The sequence below is a fragment of the Staurois parvus genome, unplaced genomic scaffold, assembly GCF_062004578.1.
Source record: "Staurois parvus isolate SC_StPar_1 unplaced genomic scaffold, SC_StPar_1.0 ptg000145l, whole genome shotgun sequence".
NCBI classification, from domain to species: Eukaryota; Metazoa; Chordata; class Amphibia; order Anura; family Ranidae; genus Staurois; species Staurois parvus.
Window position 1 is genome coordinate 4,265,585 of NW_028317941.1, and position 21,813 is coordinate 4,287,397.

The following is a 21,813-nucleotide window of genomic DNA, read 5'->3' on the forward strand; positions in this document are numbered from 1 at the left end:
TGCCTTTCAACCTTTTGGAAAAATGGCCATGCATCTTAGCCAGTCTCTCCTGTTCTCAATGATAAATGGTGGCAGGTACCAGCACTACACATGACAGGCAGATGCCTGGGGGGATTTCTCTAGCTAGTTATCTCCAGCTGCTTTTAGACAGGCTGATTACTCAGGGAAGCCTTGCTTCTTCATTACCTAAAGAGTCACAATGGGTAACCAAGCCACATCATTCTCCTTAGTAATCAGTCAATGTCTGAGCTGCAGGGATGTGATGGAACCCGAGCACATACCTTCTGACCTGTGGAATAACACTAGATCATGGAAAGATATGTGAAACTGGATAAATACACTTCACAAGGAAATAAGTGCACCTTTAAATAAAAACAGGATTTCTTTCCCTGTGCAACAAATCGGTCAAACATACCTCAGAAAAAAACACAAGCTTTACTCTACCTTGCCTGCCTGTGGCTAGAATCTGATGCACCCAGCTGCTGATAAGCTCCTTTGTATGTCAACGCCAATGACTGGGTCTGGTCATAGCAAATAAAATCATCTGACATGCACAGTAGCTGATCCAAAGATGCTGATTGGCATCATTTTCTATGATCTGCCACTGAACACAGCAGCATTTTAAACAGAGCAGGAGCAATGAAAATGGTATACACTGCAGTGGCCTTTGGCAATATAAAATTGATTGTCATATCAACAAAGGTACGTTTTTTATTCAAAGGTGCACTTGTTCACTTATCTTTTCTGTAAACTATACATGACCCAGATCCGTGATTTTGTAGTTAGTGTTTATTGGCCTACTGAAAATCCAATGCATATTTGATTATCTAAGCAACATTATCATGCTGATGAATTCATTTACTATTAATGCATGGAACATTATGTTACAGTATATACTGTATATACTGTATAAAATGTGTGTACATAATATTTGATTACTTGTATTACTAAAACTCAAAACACATTATTATATAGTTCAGATTTTTTTTATATAAAGACAGTCCCAGATTTATGGTTGAGGTTCTCATGTTTTAGGCATCTTTGTGCTTGTATGTTAGTATAATGTCAGCGTGTTTCTGTGTGTGGTGGTTTTGTACACTTCCTTCTGTCATGAGTGGCTATTTCATGTTTCAGAGATCCCAGGTTACTGTGTGCTCTCCTGACAGTACCTCTGCTCCCCAGTTTTAGCAATAACTGGGGTAATAAGGTTCTGCAGTTGTTGCTGAATGACAAGGTCAAATGTAACGTAAAGTTTAGCAGCAACTTCAGAGCCACAGGTTAGCTCAAAGCGGCCATACATGATGAGAGATGTTTGTTAAATCTGACTGATTTTCAAAACTTTCTAATGCAAAGAAACTCATCTTTTCATTACATTTATGGTAGTCCCAGGTACCTTTACCTGTGCACACTGGGGAAAAGAGTGTAGTGATATAAGACTTTAGCTGCACTGGTGACAATAGGGATTCTTAAGTCAAAGGGCAAAGTAAGATTTTCACTTGATGTTGTCCTTTGGAGAGTCCTGCATTAATGATGTTTTATTAGGTTTAAGATAGAGGAAGACATGATACTTGTACAAGGAATGTATAAGGACATGAAAGGATAAACTCAGGGCAGCTTAGATTAAAAAGTAACCAATCGGGCTGAAATTATTCAGCCAAAGACTTACTGTATTTCAGTGAGTGGAGAAACAAGAATAGCAGTGCTTGGTAATAAATCACTGTGCCTAACACACATGGTAACATTGGGGTTCATTTTCTAACACTGAAGAGTGGAAAAGCTGGCGCAGCTCTGCAGAGAAACCAATCAGCTTCCAGGTTTTATCTTTGTCAAAACTTAATTGAACAAGCTGAAGTTAGAAACTGCTTGGTTACCATGCGCAACTGCACCAGATTCTGAGTGCTCCGGTTATAATAAATCAACCCCAGTGTTTGGTAGGACAACTGCCCTGTCACCTTAATCAGGGATGTGTATGATTTATGCAGGTTATAAGGCTAGCTGCTATATAGTTTTGGATTCATTGTTTAGCCTATCAAAGAATCTTCTGATGGATCTTCATCCTAAGTGTGGCTTGACAATATGTCTGATTCATGGGGGAGTAGAGAAGAACAAGTAGCCTTGCCTTCTAATAGTAATTCATTTTTTTCCAAAGTGCAATGTTGTGAAGTAATGTTGTAAGGGCATATATACATTTTTTTTAGCCAGTGGTGGAACCTTATAACTTGGCTTGCTGATAGGACATGCATGCTTAAGCCCCTACTATTGATTGGCTACAAGTGAGGTGTAAGGTACAATTACCCATCTCACCTTTTGAAAATCAGCATGTCATAGAAATGATATGTGTCCCGAATTAATAAATGTATAAGACTAGTGAGACTGTCAGACACCCTGCTGTGAGTGTATAGTACTAAAGTAGTATAGAACACACTGGGTGAGAGGAAGATTTATTTTTTTTGGTCAGATATATTCCAAACAGTCTTCTGTGTATGGCCAGCCTTAACCGGAAAAAGGGGTGATGGTGATGGAGGTTCCCTTTCCTTGTATCCATCTCATGCTAACCAGGTGCTGCCTTCCTGCTAGTCTGGAGCTGATCTAACACACTGCCTTTTATTTCTCTCTCCCATCTTCACTCTTATTATCTCTCTCATTCGCCCTACACTCCTCTGTGGCTTCTTCCTTCTGTCTCTATATTCCTCTTATCTGCTCCTTCCTGTCTCTTCCCTGCCAACCCAACCTCCTTCATTCCCCATGTACTCTTATTCTGTATAATGGGTTTTATATTGATGTGTAAATTTGTCTTCTTTTATGCATGCATTAAACTGTATGTGCTCTTTTGCATGAAATCACACACAATATATGATCTGTGCCTTTTTTAATTTTGTATCACCCTTTTAATTTGTAATATTTAAATATATATTTATCCATAAATCTATCTACATCTGTAAATGTATTTTGGACCTGGCTATCTGTATTTTTTATCTTGCTGTTAAAATATACCTGATCCTCTTTGTCTTATTCCTGTCCTCCTAATGAACTGCCACTACTTTGCATGCTCCTGTGCTTGTTGTGATGTGCTCTTGCAGAATTGAGATTTCCTGCAGGAACCTGCCTCTGATTTGTTCCACATGTGGAGTGCTGCCCAGTGCAAAGCTATCTGCAGCTACTGCCAGCAACGCTGTGTTAGTGTCCTGTGCTTTGCCTCTGCCCCACTCTATTTGCACACATTACAATAGGACAAATACTTATTCACTTATTACTATGCAGAGGATAATATTTAGATTGCATATGTCACCACTATCAACCAAAACAGTGTACAGTTAGAGGAAGAGATAGAGATTCTTTCCTTCTGAATTTTAGAAATATTTCCACTAAAGTGTAATTCTATCCTTGTGAAAAATGTAATTATTTGAGTCACAAAATGAAACCATCTGATGTATAGTTAGTATGTATCACCTATAGTGTTCCCTTTTATCTATGCTGGATTTTAAAGTATCCAATGCACCCAGCTGAAACTTTTCACATAGTATGTGAAACTCCATCCAAAGGGAGTGCTCTAGTTTTGGATTGTTGAGTGTATAGAACATCTCTCAGTTTTCCTGATGTCTCTGTTCTCACTGGAGAGGTGTCTTCTAATTTCTTGTCTCAGAAACACAAGTAAAAGAGAAATGTCCCAAAATCTACAAGAAATTTCAACAGTTGTCACAGGGAACAGACATTCCCGCTTGGAGATTTGGTTCTACTCCTGTTCCAGTGATAACTCTATTATTTTAGATTTATCCCTTACGTTTTGCCCTGGTGATGAAGAAACTCCCCACCAAAGTCACAGACAGAAAAAAAAACCTAACAGAGGTTTTACTCCTTCCTCATTCTATGTAAAACTTTATTAGTTGGAGATCCATTTTAAGCCCCTAGTTTTCTCCTATTGGCTGAATCCAGAGGCAACACAAAACAGCAGGGAAACCATGATCATTTCTGCTAGAACACAATGGATATGTCAAGAGCCAATGAGTACACAAAGAGAATAAATAATAAATACTATTTTCAAACCTTAACTCAAATTTTGTCAGAAAGGTGAATGTTGGATTTAATTGACAGGCAAGGAAGGTTGTGCAAGAGGTCACTGTGTGTTAGTTGTCACCTGCACAGTTTGGTGTCTTCTCTGTACAAGTCCTGAGTAGTGTGCCTGTCACCGGTCTCTTCTATTGTTTCCGAAGCCACATTTACTCTCTAATTGGAAGAGCTCCGTTGCAGATCCTTTTCTAGTCTTTTCATGTGCATGACACCCATGGAGGCATCTAATGCTTCTGTCACTTTCCTGAGGGTAGGAGAGGTAACCCATACCAGCATTACCCAGCACACCTAACTGAAGTCAGGGGAAACTGCCACAAGCAGAAATTTGTCAGCACTGCGACTGCACACACCTAACCTGGGATTCTTGATCTTTTATCTCTCCTCACCCACACCTCTGGCATTTCTGTTCATGTCGCTGTGCATTTTATTGTGTTGCTTACCACTTGCTTGCTCTTCATGGCTCTCCATCTCTGTTAACCTTTCTCTCCTAATTACTCTACCTGCTTCAACTACATTTCAAAATTCTTTTACTTTTCCACTTTGTGTGTCTGTTCTTTCATTCATATTCCCCTTTCATATTATTTTCTGGGTTTCTGGCATTTTCATTTTTTATTTCATATCTTTTTTTTTAATTTTCTGTCATTTTATTTATTTACTTATGTTATTGTATTCTTTCATCCACATCTTTCCTCAAACTTCCCATTATCATTCTGTTTTTCTCTTCTCCCCTCTTCCTCTCGCTCAATATCCCTCCTATATGCACCGTGTCTCCACTCCCTTATCACAGGGCATCTCTCTGGAGCTCCTGCGTGGTACTTCCTCTCCTGGCTCTTACTTGGATGTCTGCAGTTCTAGCTATGACCGACCGCCGATCCATTCTCTTCCAAGTTCTGTTTGCAGTATTCAATTCCGTACAAGGCTGTGTGATCATCACTGTTCATTGCTTCCTGCGCCGAGAGGTAAAAACCTGCCTCCACTACCTATGTTCTGTGTTTCTACTACTTAGGTGATTCTGCAAGGGGATAGTGGTTTACATTAGTACAAGATGACAGATGCCTCACTTGGCTGGTTTTAGTCATATTAAGCAACAATCTTATTTTTATGCATGCATGAATAGAGAAACCTCAAGCAGACACTTTTTTGGGAAATAACAGTGAGACAGGTAGAAAACCGTGCCCAAATCAAGATGGGAGATAACTTAATCAACATATTTATATACGACTTTCTATACCTCTTTAGCTAGGTATAAACATGAATGGTTAGCCAAGCCTAGCACTGTTTCCTGATGGCAGATGCACATCTGACCAACCTCTAGCATCTGTGGGCAAATAAAAGTGAACCGGTGCCTAGACCAGCCTTTCTGAACATTTTCAACACAGATGTTGTTAGTGGCAACTTATCTAAGAAGCAGAAAATCACTCATTACTCAAGGAACCCCTAGCAACCTCTGGAGGAACTCTAGGGTTACAAGGAACTCTGGATGAGAAGCCCTTGCCTAGACTATGCACATCCAAGTATTTATATATTCCAAACAAGGAGTAAAAGTACTTAAAACCATGCCCTCACTCAGCTCTGTAGCTATAGGCATTTTGGAGAAGTGCATCTTCAAGCTTCACACCAGAGGAACTAGAATCACTGATCCTCACTCTTCAGTTCCTGTGGCAGCAGAAAACACTTTAATATAAACAAACACCAGGTGTAAGAGTTAGAAACTACTAAGCCCTAGTTTACACTTGCAGTTGGGGAAAGGAGAGTATAAATTGGTAGTTGAGCTCCCCCACCCTAAATTTGCAAAGGCAGCTGGAGGGGTTTGTACACATGCCCTGGCAAACACTATACCCCTATTGCATTCAGTTGGCAGTACCCCTGTTGACTGCGACCTATTCAATTCGCTGTGCCACAACCTTCAACAACATGTAGGGTTAAAACAAACAGTGAAGAAATGAGGTAACACCTCCCAGCCACCTGTCACACCCCCTCTGTAAAGTAATCCACTGCAGATCAACACAAGTGTAAGCAAGCCCTAAATGCAGACTTCAGAGTCTTAGTTATGAACTTTGAGTATAAATGATTTCACAGTATAAGCAGCTAGAGAGGTCATTAAGGGTTGATTTTTAAGCTCTTTTAACCACTTGTTAAGAATATGCAGATACTTTAATGTCTGTAGTTTGGCATTCATTTTAAGTCATGCCTGATAATATATTGTATGTCACTAGTAATGTTTTTTGGAATAATTGAAAAGAATGAGCGCCCGATTTCCAAAAGAATGCACTTTTGATGGTAGATTAAGAGGCATTTATTGAGAGTAACAACAAGTACATCACGCCATCGCATTTTGGGTGAAAAGACTCTCCCTTTTTTATGGCTGTTCCTGCACGCTATTAAATGGGGAAAATTACCACATTGGGTATATATTTTCCGGGTTTCAGAGGAAAAAAATGACACTGTCATTCCAGGGGCAGCTATCATTGATTCATTATTAGAATCGCAAATCCCATTGGCGAAAAAAGAGAAGCTGTTCTCATGAAAACTGTACTGTTTTAAACCTTGACCAGTCTATAAGTCTTTCTTATTGCACTAGGCTGATTAATTTACAAATCAGTGTAAAGGCTTTAAGCCATCAGTGGCACCTGGTACCCAAATTCCCCCTGTCATCTGCAGTCACACTGTGTGGTTAGACACATAGAAAAGTGGTGGCAGAAAAAAGACCAAGTGGTCCATCAAGTTGTTTTTTTTTGGTAACTTATTTGTCTGAGTATAGATCTATGTTTGTCCTATGCATGTTTGAAACCACTTACTGTTGACTGGCTCACTACCTCTGCTAGAAGTCTGTCCAAGCATCAACTCTACTTTTGGTATAATACTATCTAAGATTAGTTTTGAACTTTCCTCCTGCTGGTATGAGGTCATGTCCCCGTGTTTTTAATCTTGGTTCCACATTGAAAATACTGTCCTCCTGAACCTTATTCACCCCCTTGATGTATTTAAAGGTTTCAATCATTTCTCCCCTTTTCCTTTTTTCCTCCAGACTGTATTAAGTTCCTGAAGTCACTCCAGATATGTTTTATCCCTCAGACATTTCAGCATTTTTGTTGCCTGTCTCTGGACTCGTTCTATCTAATCAATATCTTTTTGTAAGTGAGATCTCCAGAACTGGACACAGTATTCTAAATGAGGTCTACATTGTACTAAAGATCTATATACAGGAATCAGGACCTCCTTCCTCCTGCTGGTGATCCACTTAGTGATACATCCTAGAATTCTATTCGCTTTTTCCACTACCTAGTCAGACTGTTTGCTCTTTTTCCAAATATCTGACATGAGGTCTCCAGAAATGGACACAGTATTCAAAGTGAGGTCTAACCAAAGACCTATATAGGAGAATCAGGACCTGCTTCTTCCTGTTGGTGATCCCTCTAGTAATGCTTCCTAGATTGCTATTCATTTTTCTCCTAACGGCAAATAGACTGTTCACTTTGCAAGTGCAGTTGCACTCTTCAGGGGAATTATTCCTAGAGCTTAGTGAAAGAGGTGACTTTCATCATCCAGTCATGTACAAGCAAAAAGGCCATTTTTTTTTCCTTGCACGTGATTGGGTAATCAAAGTAAGATTTAACTACATTCACTAATCTCTGTGTCAAATTCCCTTGCAGAATGTGACTTCACAGTGTATTTGCCTTTAGTAAATCAACCGCTACCTCTAGTAGACAACAGTCATTAGGATAAGGACAAATATAGGGCAATATGTGGAGCAGTCCTTTGAGAACAATATGTGAATTTGTCACAATGAACATCTAGGAGACCTTTCTGTATGCTGCTTTAGTCTTCCTAATCTTACTGCCAAAAATCTGTAATGTTAAATCATTTATGCTAATGTGATAAAAGTCCTGCAAAAAGTAGGAAATTATTAGCCCATAAATGAAGTGTGACCACATAAAAAATAAGGTGGCTCCATTAACATTTCATAAATACCTTGTGACTGCCGGGAAAGGTTGCAGTGGCCACCATGGCTGTGATTAAGGATCATTACTCTAGATGAATTGACTTGATAGAAGACTTTATATCCCTCTTTCTTTTGTGCTTCATCAACCAACAGATTGGTTGATGTATGAATGTGTTTAGTCACGCAAACTAGAAACTAAAACACTAGCAGTGTACTCAACTGGGTCTAGACCATTTGTAAATCAGGAGTCTGCATGCATCTAGTACCTACTAATTCACTTTGTCTTTCTGTGGGCAGATTCAAGAGGTGGTGAAGTGCCAAATGGGTGGGTGCCGCAGTGATGAAAATGAGGATTCTCCAAACTCCTGTAAGAACGGACAGCTTCAGATAATGGTAGGTATTCTATTAGCGCATAGGGTAAAATACCTTTGCTAGTATACAGCCAATAATAGAGAAGACATTCAACCATTCTATATTATATATTGGATTAATGAAACCCCATATACATAAATCAGCAATAATCAAGCATTTGGAAGACTACATTAGTACACAAAAAAAGATATAAAGGTTTTGAAATTCCAAAGTAAATCCTAATATCTAAATAATTTATTGGAGGGAGTACTTTCTGTTTTTTTATAGGAGTACATCAAAGCTCACACTTTCTAAGTGACAGACAGTAATGAACACAGGCAGTGACAAACAGTCACAGAACAAAAAAGGATGAACCTAGACTGTGATGAATGGACACAAGCTGACAAATACTGTTAGACACGGACAAGGATGGATAAGCACAGACTGACAGAGGCTGGTTTACTTGAGCAAGCTCAGGTAATGTGGCTCTGTCAGTAGCACAGAGAATGATCATTCAAAAGAAAGCAAGGTTTTAGTCTGGATTGGGGAGGAGCCTATGAAGAGGGTCGCGGGGCATAATTTGTAAGGTGGCAGGTTCTGCTTAGCATAGAAATACACCATTTTCTGAAGCTGGAGCAAGTTGTTTACACAGATGCAATTTATAGGAAGTGTTTTAGGCACTAAATGGAGTGAGTATATTAAGAATAACTATAGGACAGGGCTTACTTGCTTCATTTTCCTCCTTGCTCCCTTCTACCTATAAAATGAGTCATCAGAAGACTAAAGGATGTGTTTATTCATAAAAATTGCAAAGCTACTGTACGTGTCCTGCAAAACTCCATGTACATTTGTACACTTTGATGAATACTATGCAAGTTTCTCAACAAGTTGGACGTTCTTCATTAATACGAATAGCGTGGATCAAGAAAAAAAACCCATTATGGCCATGAGATGGAGCCGATGATCATAGGAAATAAATACTCGTTTACTATGAACCTCAGCATCCTCTAGTGGCCATTTGCAGTAATTGAATGATTCATGCTATTCTTATTACCACTCCGTTTTGCTGCTTTCACATAGAACAAATGTACATGCAGTTTTGCAGAACAAATAGTGCTGTGAATATTTTAGAAATACACCCCTATGTATGGCCTTTCATGGAGTCCTGCACATTTCTTTTTTGCTCGGCTTTCCGTTTATTTTCATATGGCAACTATACAACTCATATACATAAAATAAACAGTAAAAACGAACTAGTTTTTCTAATTGTAATTTTTCTAACTTAACATTTCATATCCATAATTTTGGAATCCTACTGCTTTCTTCAGAAGGACAATAATCCCCTGGAAAAAAACAGCTGCACAACTTAACAAAAATTATTCATACGAAGGCTTATGCCTGCACAAAGTTATTTCTAGTGAGGCTGGACAAATCCCAAGATTCAAATGGAAAAGGAAAATAACTGCCAAGAGAGAGAGACTGGCAGATTGCTTCATAAAGGGCAGAACGTGATTTGTCTTCCTGGTCCTGGTGATGTCCTGGTGCTAGTAGTGTTCAACACAGGATTGCTTGGATTTTGTATTTACACCTTTGTCTCCTATGTAACTATGTAGCTTTTGGAAATAATATATTGTTAGGGGTTAGGTTCAAGACAGTGGGCTATGCAAATCATTGCTTCATGCCCCATTAGCACTGGTGTATAGTGCAAATATAGCCCAATGTTAAAGAGTCATTTATTCCAAATTGCATATCAGTGCCTATAAGACACACAGACTGCACAGATTGTACAGTAGCTGTTTCAGACTCTTGGCTATCATCAGTGCAGTGTATGGAAACCATGGCTTCCATGACTCATAGGGCATAAAGCAATTATTTTCATGGCTCTGTCCACTATCCTGAAATTAGAAAATAATCCTCTTATTTTTGGGATGTGATGAAATGAGACATGTGATTACCTTCTAGTAATACACTAATAATTGTACAGTATTTGTTTAAAGTGATATTAAATGTTCGGGTTTTTATTTTTTTTTTAAATGTTATACTTATCTCCTGCTTTGCACAGAGCAGCCTCGATCCTCCACTGCTTAAACAATAAAAAGAGAGCAGCGCCGGATCCTCATTAGCATGTTAAGAACATGAAATGTATTAAGCAATAAAAATAGCTCACTTACATCTAAGGTACTTGGCATCCAGCATGGGAATGGGAGACAACACTGCAGAACTGTCAGTTATCATCCGCAGTGGCATTATCCTTAGCAGGCATGGGAGAAATTGCTTTTGACAGCTGTCAAAAAGCCACCAATGCCCAGTGTCTCAGTCCATTCCACTCAGCTTTGCAGCAACCCCTACACACTCGTGAGAGGAGGGGGCGGTACAAGGGGCGATCCTCCACTTCTCAGGTCTCCCCTCCCCCAGTGCTCCTTGCCCTTTCCACCCTGCTGAGTGCCCCAAGAGCAAGCTGCTTGTTCTGGGGGCACTTGTGTGTACATGCTCCGGAGCCCTGCTCTGTGTGCCTATAAGACACACAGACTGCAGCTCAGCTGCACCCTGCTTACTCCTTACTGGCTGTGATTGACAGCAATGGGAACCAATTACTCCTGCTGCTGTGTCTCAGTCAATGAGGAGAGAGAGAAACCCAGGAGAGCCGAGGCTTCTGTTCACATCACTGGAATGAGATTGGGCTCAGGAAAGTATTAGGGGGAGCTGTGGGGGGAACAACACATAGAAGATTTTTCACCTTCAGCCCTTACAACCACTTTAAATGCAAGCAGTGTAAATACATGAATTTGACCTGTTTTTTCCCCTGCGCAGTACAGCTCTAGCGTGAGCAGCACAAGGAGCCAGTCAGTTCATATGCTGACAAGGAGCATGATAATGGGAGGAAAGAGGAGAGTGACAGAGAGATGATCTCAACACTGTGCTGCTTCTACTTTCACTGTCCAGTCACAGGCAGGGCAGGTCCATGACAACCTGGACTCAAGTGAAATAGGTTGAATGATGTTTGCCATCATTCAGCCATGGAAACTGAGGACATTTAGTGACAAAAAAACAGTACTGTGGGGGCAGCTGTAGACTGAATGTGAGTATTGCAGCAAAAGTTATTTTTATGGGTTATTACTTTGTGTAATTTTATTTTTGGCTGGCGCTCTGCTTAAAACATTGAGGTTAGTGGTAGGAGTTGCTCTTACATATTTCTTTCCTGTAAGCCCACACCTCAAACTGCCAGCACAGGGCTCTCTGCTCTGAAAACAAAGGTATTTCCTAAAGAGTATGCGTATCGCCAACCACATATAAAAGGTGTCAAATATTCTGTACGTCCCTAGAATGAATTTTATCAAAGAATTGCTCCCAAGGTTATTCAATTTGGTTGTTTAGTGAAGCTTTTCATAGATAGGATTACAACTTCATTATCCGCGTTTAAAGAATAAGTCAGTCCTTTCATCCACAGCACCTTTTAGTCTTCCTAATTCTGGCATGTTCTGCTTTTCTTTTTAAGTGCCCTTTCACCTTCTCATTCTATGTTCTTCTTATCTGTTGTACTACCTCATTGGCTTCTCATCTTTTCATTTTTTAATTTTTTTTCCCCCTTTTTTCTTCTTTAAAGTGTAAAGTGTGTTCTAAACAGAGGATCCCAAGTTTTAGGAAGCTCACATGTGTGTTTCTATGGTTCCTACAGTAGATGCTGCTAGAAATATGCATGCATGCAAAGAGAAGGACCCGTTTAAAAAGAAATAGCTCTTTGTACCAGATTTACTGATGTGAACTTTTTTACTTAATGAATTGCTTATCTGACCTTTAGTCAATCTGGGATAACATTGGAAAGGGAGAAGGACTTTTAGCTCTGCGTTCATTTCAAGTGTCATATTTGCAGTTTTGTGATTTAATTATGTTAATTTATGTGGTTCTATAAATGCTTCAACACAGATCAAAAGAGGTTCTGCTAGATGGCTACCATCAAAGCTACGTAAGCTTCAAATGTACTTTCAGAGTGCCTCTGTACTGAGGCAGTTGAAAGCCGAATCATGTACAAAACAGAATCACAAGAGATCTGCAGCATTATTCTGAGTATTCTGCATTTCCTGGCAGAGATTTTATGCAGATTCTGCATTACTCCATGAACATATCAACCAAATCCACTTATCATCCTCTTCAAACATTTTCTCATCCTGCAAGTAAATAGCATTGTACAGATTTTTTCCCTAGACCTATTCTAGTTTACACACAAATTACACATGTACACAGACACAAAGGCACACCTGTGCATGATGCAGAACCTACATTTTTCATGTTGATGCAAGCTAGGAACATATGTCTACCTATCCTAAAGAGAACAAGGGCCTTTATGACTTGATCAGTGCTGGATTAAACTCTGTGGAGGCCCTTTTTAGCCCCCCTCTAAGGTTTCTGGAGGTTTCTTGTGCACATGCTCTAACGCAGGGGTATTGAATTAAAATTCACCAAGGTCCGGGCAGTAAAATTTGCATGCATCAGAGGTCCAAATCTCACATAGGCCCCCGTGATGCACTTTCGCATGCGCCAAACCACATGTTGCTGTAGTGCGATTTTGAAAAAAAGGGTCGGGGACTTCTTCAGGTTTTTAGCAGGTAGTGCTGGCCTACCCACAACGCATACACCAAATGCACATGTACAGATCTGAACCTGTTCTCACATCAGTGTCCTCAATCCCCACTGCACATCACAGTCCCCTCCTCATTGACTGCAAGATCCCTCTTGATGAGTGTCCTTATCTCAACCTTTACATTACCCCCCTCCACCCCTTTCACAGTAGTGTTCTCACACTTCCTTGACATCAACACCCCCCCCCCCCCCCCCACAGTACTGTCCTCTGCCCTCTTCACTGAAGAGTACTCTATCCCTTTTTACATCATCCCTCCACATTACTATCCCCAGACCCCCCCATGTTACTGTCCTCATCCCCCACATTACTGTCCTAAGCCCCCCCCATGTTACTGTCCTCAGCCCCCCTCAATGTTACTGTCCTCAGCCCCCCCATATTATTGTCCCCAGATCCCCCCATGTTACTGTCCTCAGCCACCCCATTACTGTCCTAAGCCCCTCCATGTTACTGTCCTCAGCCCCCACATTACTGTCCTAAGCCCCTCCATGTTACTGTCCTCAGCCCCCCTCCATGTTACTGTTCTCAGCCCCCCATGTTACTGTCCTCAGCCCCACTCCATGTTACTGTCCTCAGCCCCCACATTACTGTCCTCAGCCCCCCCCCCCACGTTACTTTCCTCAGCCCCTCCCACTTTAATGTCCTTAGCCCCCCACATTACTGTTCTCGGCCCCACTTCACACTAATGTCCTTAGCCCCTTTAACTTGCTCCCCCCCCCACTGTCCTACCTTGCACAGACAGTGATTGACAGACAGTGATTGATTGCAAGGACTGCCCTTCATCCTAGCAAACACCTGCGTGTTAACTTCGGACAGCTCCCACCCTCCATCCAGAACTGTTCTGCCTCCCGCTGTCAGCTCTGTGAGGATGAGTGTGAGACAGCTGTGGGAAGAAAAGGCTCTTAAATGGCAGGACTGCATGGGTCCAGATGGGACAGTGACTTGGTCCACATCCAGACCCCGATCCACCATTTAGTGATGCCTGCTCTAGCGCGGGATAACACTGAACTAAGTAGTGTGTAATCTGGCCACTAGATGGAGATGACCATCACTCCTGTACATTGCATGTACATAGGTCGCACCAAATTGTTTTACAAATTGACAAGCTGAAAGAAGATAAGCTTCTGAGCAAAAAAACTGTAATATGAACCTGATGTCTATAGTTTATGTACTTTAAAGTGGAACTTTACCCACAACAACTTGATAAAAAGTTCTTTAGCAAGAAAAATACATTCCACATTAATAATTATGCTACCAAAATTACTGTGTGCTGTAAATTGCCTCCAGCATTGTCCCTGTTTCTTCCTGCTGGAGGCTGCCATTTTGCTGAAGCCCAGAGCCCCTGAGCAGTGTAAATCTTTAGGCTGTTAGCAGATCGGCCTCTACAAATTTGGCACAACTTTGGCACATCTACTCCCACCCCCATGCTAAGCCTTTCCTATCTACCCTGTAAAAGGAAACAACGTATGCCCTATAGTAAGCCAGTGGGTGACATCCTCCAGGCTCTGCAGCCGTTGTCATTACTCTTTCCTCTGAACTGAAGCCAGCTGCTGGAGAGATCATGTGACCAGACATGAGCGACTTCAGAATAGGATTAGAATGGGGTAGGAGTAGATTTTTACTTAATTTAGTTTTGAGTGGAATTACTTTTTATGAAAGCTTCATTGTAATTTTCTTTAAAGATCAAATCAATATTATATAGATCTGTTGACTCGGGCCCTTGAACGGCGTGGGGCCCATAGGCCGGAGTCTATTTAGCCTATTTGGTAATCTGAACTCGACCTTCAGTCCAAAATGGAAGCTTTTGCAACCCAGTAGACAGCTTTGTCATAAAGAACTGCAATAAACTGGTGAAAAGGTACCATTTTTCAGGATCCAGACTTAAAGCTTATCTCGTGTTATTTAACCCCATTTTGCCCCACACCTACTGTATTTTTTAGAGATTCCTCTTTAACATACCTTTTCTTACATTAAAGACTAGCATATCTATTAAAGGAAGAGAAACATTTTTATACATGTGCTAGGATGGTATTAAAATGTACTTATATGTCCCTGCAGACAGATTTTGAAAAAGATGTGGACTTAGCGTGTCAGTCTGATGAGAAGGCCTCCTGGTACACAGCACATGGGGAAACTGGTGAGCTGAATGACTAAAAGTAAAATCTTTATGTTTAATGTAAACCATGATTCTGGACAGAAGCATTCAAAAGATTCAATCAGTAGGGCTTACAGAGACAGTAAAATGTATTCATGTGAGAATTTTATTAGGATGGCATAAGCAGACCAACTGCCTTGACCCAATTCAGAAACTGTCTTGTGGTGGTTTACAGGGTGATTTATTGTCAGTAAAACTCCCCTAGTTAAAGTAAAACTTCACTCTCTAAATCAACATTGATTTTTTTTAATCTTTATGCTGCTAGCATTAGTAAATAGATCAGGTATATCATATTTCCATGTTTAAAAATATTTTTTTACATTTCTTCAGTTACATTCTGCTTTCGAGGCCTAGGCAAATTATGTCATACATGCCCGGAGTCTTCAGGAGGGGAGGAGGGGTTTTCCCAACCAGGCACACCCCTCTGCCTGCATGCCGTAGCTAAGGGCAGATGGATTCCAGGAAGTAAATGCTACATGAATCATATGTGGCCACTGGCAGAAATGCTACAGTGGTGGTTTTTAAAGTGAATTCCCAGAAAAATAAAGTATGGAGCCATTTATGGATGGGCGAGTTTGTGTTAAATATTTTAAAATGAATTAGATAGCATTTTTGGTTTGGGGTAATCAGATGCTTAGAAGTTAGCTTGCAAGGTATTGGTAAAAATGTAAATCTGCTATTTCAGCCAAAACATGTCTTCTTTAACACTCACATAACACTGCAACCAACAACAGTAGGGATTGCTGTTTTTTAGTAAAATATCTTATCCTAAGTGAAAGCGTTAATAGTGACAACAACATTTTGAATTTCCTGAACCAAGCACTTATTTGGACTGAAAATGTATATATCTATTAGCTAGTTTGGTGGCATATGACGAATGTGGAGCAGTGATTGATGTAATATAAGTAGGGATGAGTAAATCTTCCTGGGTTTGATTTGCAGAGGGTTCATTGAATCCTGGTTGAAATTCATGAAACCCGAACGTAGACTAGAATCCTGATCATAAACGTTGGCCATTTTCAAGACTAATAAGAAAGCTATTGCCAAAGGACATGAGGAGCTGAGCACTACCGTAATGTTTATTTACCAAAGCAAAAAAATAAATAAATAAACAAGAACAGTACATTCTTTTCTTGGGGATGACATGGAATCAATCTGTTAAATTATATGTTTGAAAGATGCCTTCAAGCTGTATGTGGTTTTCATTGACAGTCTCAGAGACACCATATTCTGGCATCATCTTTTTGTAATTGATATTTAATGTTTACATTTAGCTTTGCTTAAATACAGCAGCAGCACCACAATCTGCTTCATTTCAACTTGAAAAAAGACTTTTGTAATAGATTTGTCTAAAACACACAATTTTATTTTACCCAGTAGTTCTAATCCTTAATTGAATAATGGAAGTAACTGCCTCAACTTATATAGAAACTATATAAAAATGTACTCTTAAAAATAAAGCTAGAGCCCTCAGTTTCATATACATTTGTCAATGGCGCAACTATTTATTAGAATAGCTTGTGGGCTTATTTTTTCATGAAGCACCACACTGTACTGTCTTAAAAGTTTAACAAATGCTGAGTGCACAAAAACACTTAATAAAACAACAACCAAACATTCCTCAACCCTCATTCCATCTTTTCCAAAATTATACCCAAAATGTTAAAAAAAATATAATTCAGGCAAATATTTAGTGGAAAATGGTCAGGGCAGTATATGAGCACTTGAAAAGGCAGCAAATAGCAAAAAGACAAGGCAGGTTTTATCTTGCAATAAAAATTAGAGTTTATTATCTGAGAGGAAATGGCCACAAATGTGTTGTCTAGACAGTATGTAAGCAGTTTTGCTAGGCCACAATATAAGAGGGAGAGACGAGGAAGGTTTTTTCTTGAAATAAATATTACAGTTTATTATTGAGAGACAATAGCCACAAATATTGTTCAGTGGTTGGAAATTGTGTAAGCAGTTTGGTAAGGCTTCAAGAGGGAGAGACAAAGAAGGTTTTATCTGCTTTCAAAATTAGAGCATATTATTTGAAAGACAATATCCACAAACATTCGACAATGGCAGGACAGTATATGTGCAGCTTGATAAGGTTATACTGTAGGCGGGAGAGAAGAGACAGGTTTTATCTTGAAACAAACATTAGAGTGTATTATCCAAGAGGATATAGGTAAAATATTTTTAAAGCAGAGCTATACTCATCTCCCTTTCAGTGAGCTCCCTGATGGCCACTGAAATCTTTGACTAGCCTTATTCTGGGTTTTGATCTTCAGCTGTTCTAATTGTCTGGGCCTGTATAATGCAGCTCAGTGCACAATGCAAACAGGCAGGTAAGAATACTTTAATGCAGAAGAGACACAGTGTGTGTACCTGTTCAAAATGATGTTTTATCTTAAAGTTCCACATTAAGTGACAGAGCACAGAAATTGCCAAAAACTTTGAGAAACAAAACAGGATTCACCCTGCAATAAACATTAGAAATTTGGCAGCTGAGGTCCAGCTGCAGAAACATTGTGTGGCACTTTTACAGTGCCAAAGCACCAGAATAGGCCTAGGAGAGGTGGCAGTAGCTGGTAATTGTGGCAGATATCAATATTTTTGTGGGGATGAATTATACCTATATTTTTAATCTGTAGCATCAGCAGCAGGGGACAGGTGGATTTTCTTCTCCAAAAAAAATCCTGCTGCTTCAGTGAAGGCCCTTTCAGTTAGTACACTGGCTGCAGGACAAGCCAGAAGCTCCAACGCACACTTTGCAAGTTCTGGCCAGTGGCCCAGCCTGGGCACCAAATAGGGGTTCTCACTTTTGAGGGTGTCTGCATCAGTTTTCAACCTGATATAGTCAGTAATAATGTTGCTAAAGCGTTGCCTATGAGTGTTCCCTGCAGTCAGTCTGTGGTTTAAAAAAACTCATAAAAGTGACCCTGCTGAAGCCACCACCACTGCTGTTCCTCAGGGACCAGAGGATTGGATTCACTATGGTCATGAGAGGGGATCCTAGCAGTGTCAGGTAATGTGGGAAAGGGGTTCTTTCAAAGCTGAGCTGCTCCTCAAAGTGCAGCAAGTTTCATGCAACAGAGTACCTTGTTGTCGCTGTGGACAAAACTGTGTTTAACAATCTTACCCCACCCATGTACAACTCCCTGGGTATGGAAGGGGTGAAAAGCCCCCTTGAAACCTGCCCCATTTTCTCATTCTTGTCAGTGCCAGAACCCCAACCTTCCTCCTCATATTTCTTCTCTGCCTTATGCTGTAGCTACCTCATAGGGATGGTGACAGTATGCAAAGAATCCTGCTTGCTCTGAGACAGCAGCAAGTCTTTCTCTTCCTCCTGCTGCTGTGCCATCAGGGCCTCGTCTATCAGACCACAGAGTGTGTGTTACAGGAGGAACAAGGGAGGGATTTTATCATTATGTCCTGTCTTGTTACAGCTTACCATTCTGGTCACTGCCAAAATGCTCCACTTGTCTCAAATGATAAACCACAGAGGTGGTGAACAGAGCCCCAGCTTCTCAAAGCCTGGCTTTGTACCATAATCACACAATTACTTATTAATTGCATGCTGCTGCTGGTACAGCCTCTGCAGCATGGCTAATGTTAAGTCCAGGCAGTCAGTTTGTTTTGGTGCTACATTTCTGCCAGGCAAACACTTGGTGTGACTGCCTGGTGATGCCAATAACCACTCTGTCCTGAAGAAGGACCTCCTGGAATCCAGGGTACTTAATGAGGAACTGCTGGACCACCAGGTTGAAGACATGTAACAAGCAAAGTACATGTGTGAATTGCCCTGATGAAGGGCAGCCAGCAGGTAGGTTTGATTGTCACACAGGACCTTGCCTGAATGAAGATAGCGTGTCCCCTAGGTATACAAGCTGCAAATAAGGATGGAAGCATGTAGCCTGGGACACTGCATATGCTCTGGGGTGTTTGGAGGGGGGGGGGACTACTAGATGTCGATGGATGAGACCAGTGAGAAGAAGGAGGTACAGGTGACTGCATTGTCACCAACGTACAAGATATGTGGCGGCACAATCAATTCCAAATTTGTGCCCCATCCTGCATCCTTTTCAGTTGCCAGCAGATTACCCCTGTTCACCATGAAGGATATGCCTGCTGGACTACGTATCCATACTTTGTCACTGACAGCATACTCCAATGATACAGATACATTACATCCCACATGCTGGTGGAGGGCAGGGATGGTCTTCTCGGCAAAAGAATGGCAGCTGGGTACCCACCACTGTGGTGGAGCTGGCATGGGTGCAACTGCAAAACAGGAGTTTTGCCAAGCTATCATTTAGAGCCTGTGGATGTAGGTGATTTATCTACTTTTTACTTCTGCTCCCAACAGCTGTGGAAGAGATGATTACCCTGAGAAGGATGCTGCTGGAGATATCAGGGTGGGTGAAGGAGAGGCCACTGATGTTGCAGTGTATGTAGCAGGAGAATGTTGTAGAGTGGGGAAGGGGGGGCTGGAAAGTAAGGAATTAGGCAAAGAAATGGGGACATTTTGCTTCCAGAGCATAGGCTGCAGACCACAGCTGTGCTGTTCGAAGCAGATGTGTTAAAAAGGCTCACAGTGCAGAGCTGGGTGGACCCACCTTGGGGAAAACAGAAGGCTGAACTTGTAGAGTAGTGCTGCCAAATGGATTAAGAGGGCTATTCCCTCCAATCTTTTGAGAGCTGCCACTGCCCCTGGACAAAATCCTCTCTTGCTGCTGTTCTGTCTCTTCCTCAGAACTTTTCTTCTCTGCAATCATTGACGTTCACATATGGTCTGCCACATCATCATTCATTCACCCCCTTCTCATTGCTGGAGTCCACCTGGCAGTAAGCTCCAGCTACTGAAACATCACTGTCTCTTGATGCTCCCCTCCCTCTATGGTCCTGGTACTATCTTCCTCATCCTCGTTATATAATACAAGGAATACTTGTGCATGGCCAAGATCATTCTTTTCATTCAAGTCTGTGATAAAATAATTCTCCTGACTCCTCATTGTCAGTTTGTGGCACTATGACAGGATTAGCAGCAGAGGAGGAGGAAGAAAAGGATGCTTTAGCATTGCAGAAAACTGGCTCCCCTGCTCCTGGGAGAAGAGAGAAGAGGAACACTTTGTCAGTCACTCAATTAGTTTGTCTGTGTACTGTGACTGTATAGAGGTAGAAAAGGCAGACATGCCCTGCTTTTATATGGTATGGCCCAACCACTAATTTGTTTTGCAGAATCTGCTCACTCCCTACTACCTAGTATCTGCATGCAGTACCTTCTGCATTCAGAAACCACTGCCTCTCACTTTGGTGTACAAATAAAAAGTGCGCTAATTATTCACAAAACATGCAAGGATAAATAATAAAAATAAATAAATTAATAAATATAAACATAAGTCCAGCCACCATAACAGTGATAGTCCAAATATCAACGTAATGTCAATCTTGAAAACAAACACCCATGTGCAAATCCGACACCAGATGAAATGAATACACTCACCAGAGCTATATGCTGATTATATTATAAACCAGCATGATAGCATTTTACTCTGGGAGCGATGATCTGCAGGATATCCCAGTAGAGGAACAGCAACCAATAGTGATCCAATCAGCACATATGGAACAGCTAGGCAGCACATATGGAACAGCTAAGCAGCAAATGATCTTCCAATAACATGGGTAAAGCTCAAGGAATAAGAAGAGATATGATGGTGCAGTACGTTTAAAACCAGTAAAATTTTATTAATAAAGTATTGCACTCACAAAGAAGGTGTCTAGCCGACACCAGCAATGACAGCCTCTAAAATGCCACATCCACAAGGGAAAAACCAAGGGACGAACCTCCTGCACTGCGATCAACACAGCCGACAGCTGGGAGGAACATTCCAACGTCACGTCCACTAGGCCAGGCCCAACGCGTTTCATCGCTTGACGTCTTCAAGGGGCGGAGTGCCCCTGCATTCTGCATTCGGAGACCACTGCCTCTCACTTTGGGCCTGTCTGACATTTTTAATAAAGATGATTTCCTAAATTTAATGGCAGCTATGGCAATAAGGGGATAAATATTTGGGGCTTTGGTGCGCTCTACTTTACTGCACACATATGCAGTGACGTTCTGGAAACAAACAGCAGTTATGTCTATGTCAGCAACAAGTTTATACTGCAACCCCCAACATGAACATAACTTAGATTATTCAAATGCTCTAATAAAGGGATTGTACAATCAGATTGTAGTGTGTATTACTACCCTTAGATTGTCAGGACTGAGAACTTTGATCCGCCGGGAACCCATGGCAGTGCTGAATTTAAACCTCCTTCCTAAATATAACAGCTTGGTATGTGAACATGGGAGCTGTATGTAGCATGATTTAGGTGTCTGCATTGATACAGTATTTCATTCTGGTAGTACATGCCACAAAGCATTATTTGTCTCCATGTTAAATGTGCATTTGATTATGGAAGTTCCTGCTTATAATTTAAAAAAATACATTTATATTCATTTTCCTTTAAATATTTAGATGACCTCAGTTTAGAGCAAAGATAAACTGACCTGAAATGATTTTCCCTTGAAAAAAGCTATTGCATATGATTACCTTATATAATTAATAAAATATATGGTTCATATAAAAAACTGCAGAATTGCTCATTGTATGTTGAACACAAATACAA

General features: G+C 40.8%; 1 protein-coding gene across 10 annotated transcripts in view; it reads left to right on the forward strand.

Moving 5' to 3' along the window:
• The window catches only part of ADGRB2 (adhesion G protein-coupled receptor B2), a 603,867-nt gene that overhangs the window by 572,032 nt on the left and 10,022 nt on the right, over positions 1-21,813 (forward strand). For 8 of the 10 annotated variants that reach the window (XM_089673848.1, XM_089673852.1, XM_089673850.1 and 5 more), the window contains 4 exons: positions 3,081-3,176; positions 4,856-5,027; positions 8,309-8,404; positions 15,057-15,135. In XM_089673848.1, the coding sequence (XP_089529974.1) occupies positions 3,081-3,176; positions 4,856-5,027; positions 8,309-8,404; positions 15,057-15,135 (443 nt within the window). The remainder of the gene's footprint in view (positions 1-3,080; positions 3,177-4,855; positions 5,028-8,308; positions 8,405-15,056; positions 15,136-21,813) is intronic. The other 2 variants (XM_089673851.1, XM_089673857.1) reach the window with 1 other exon arrangement.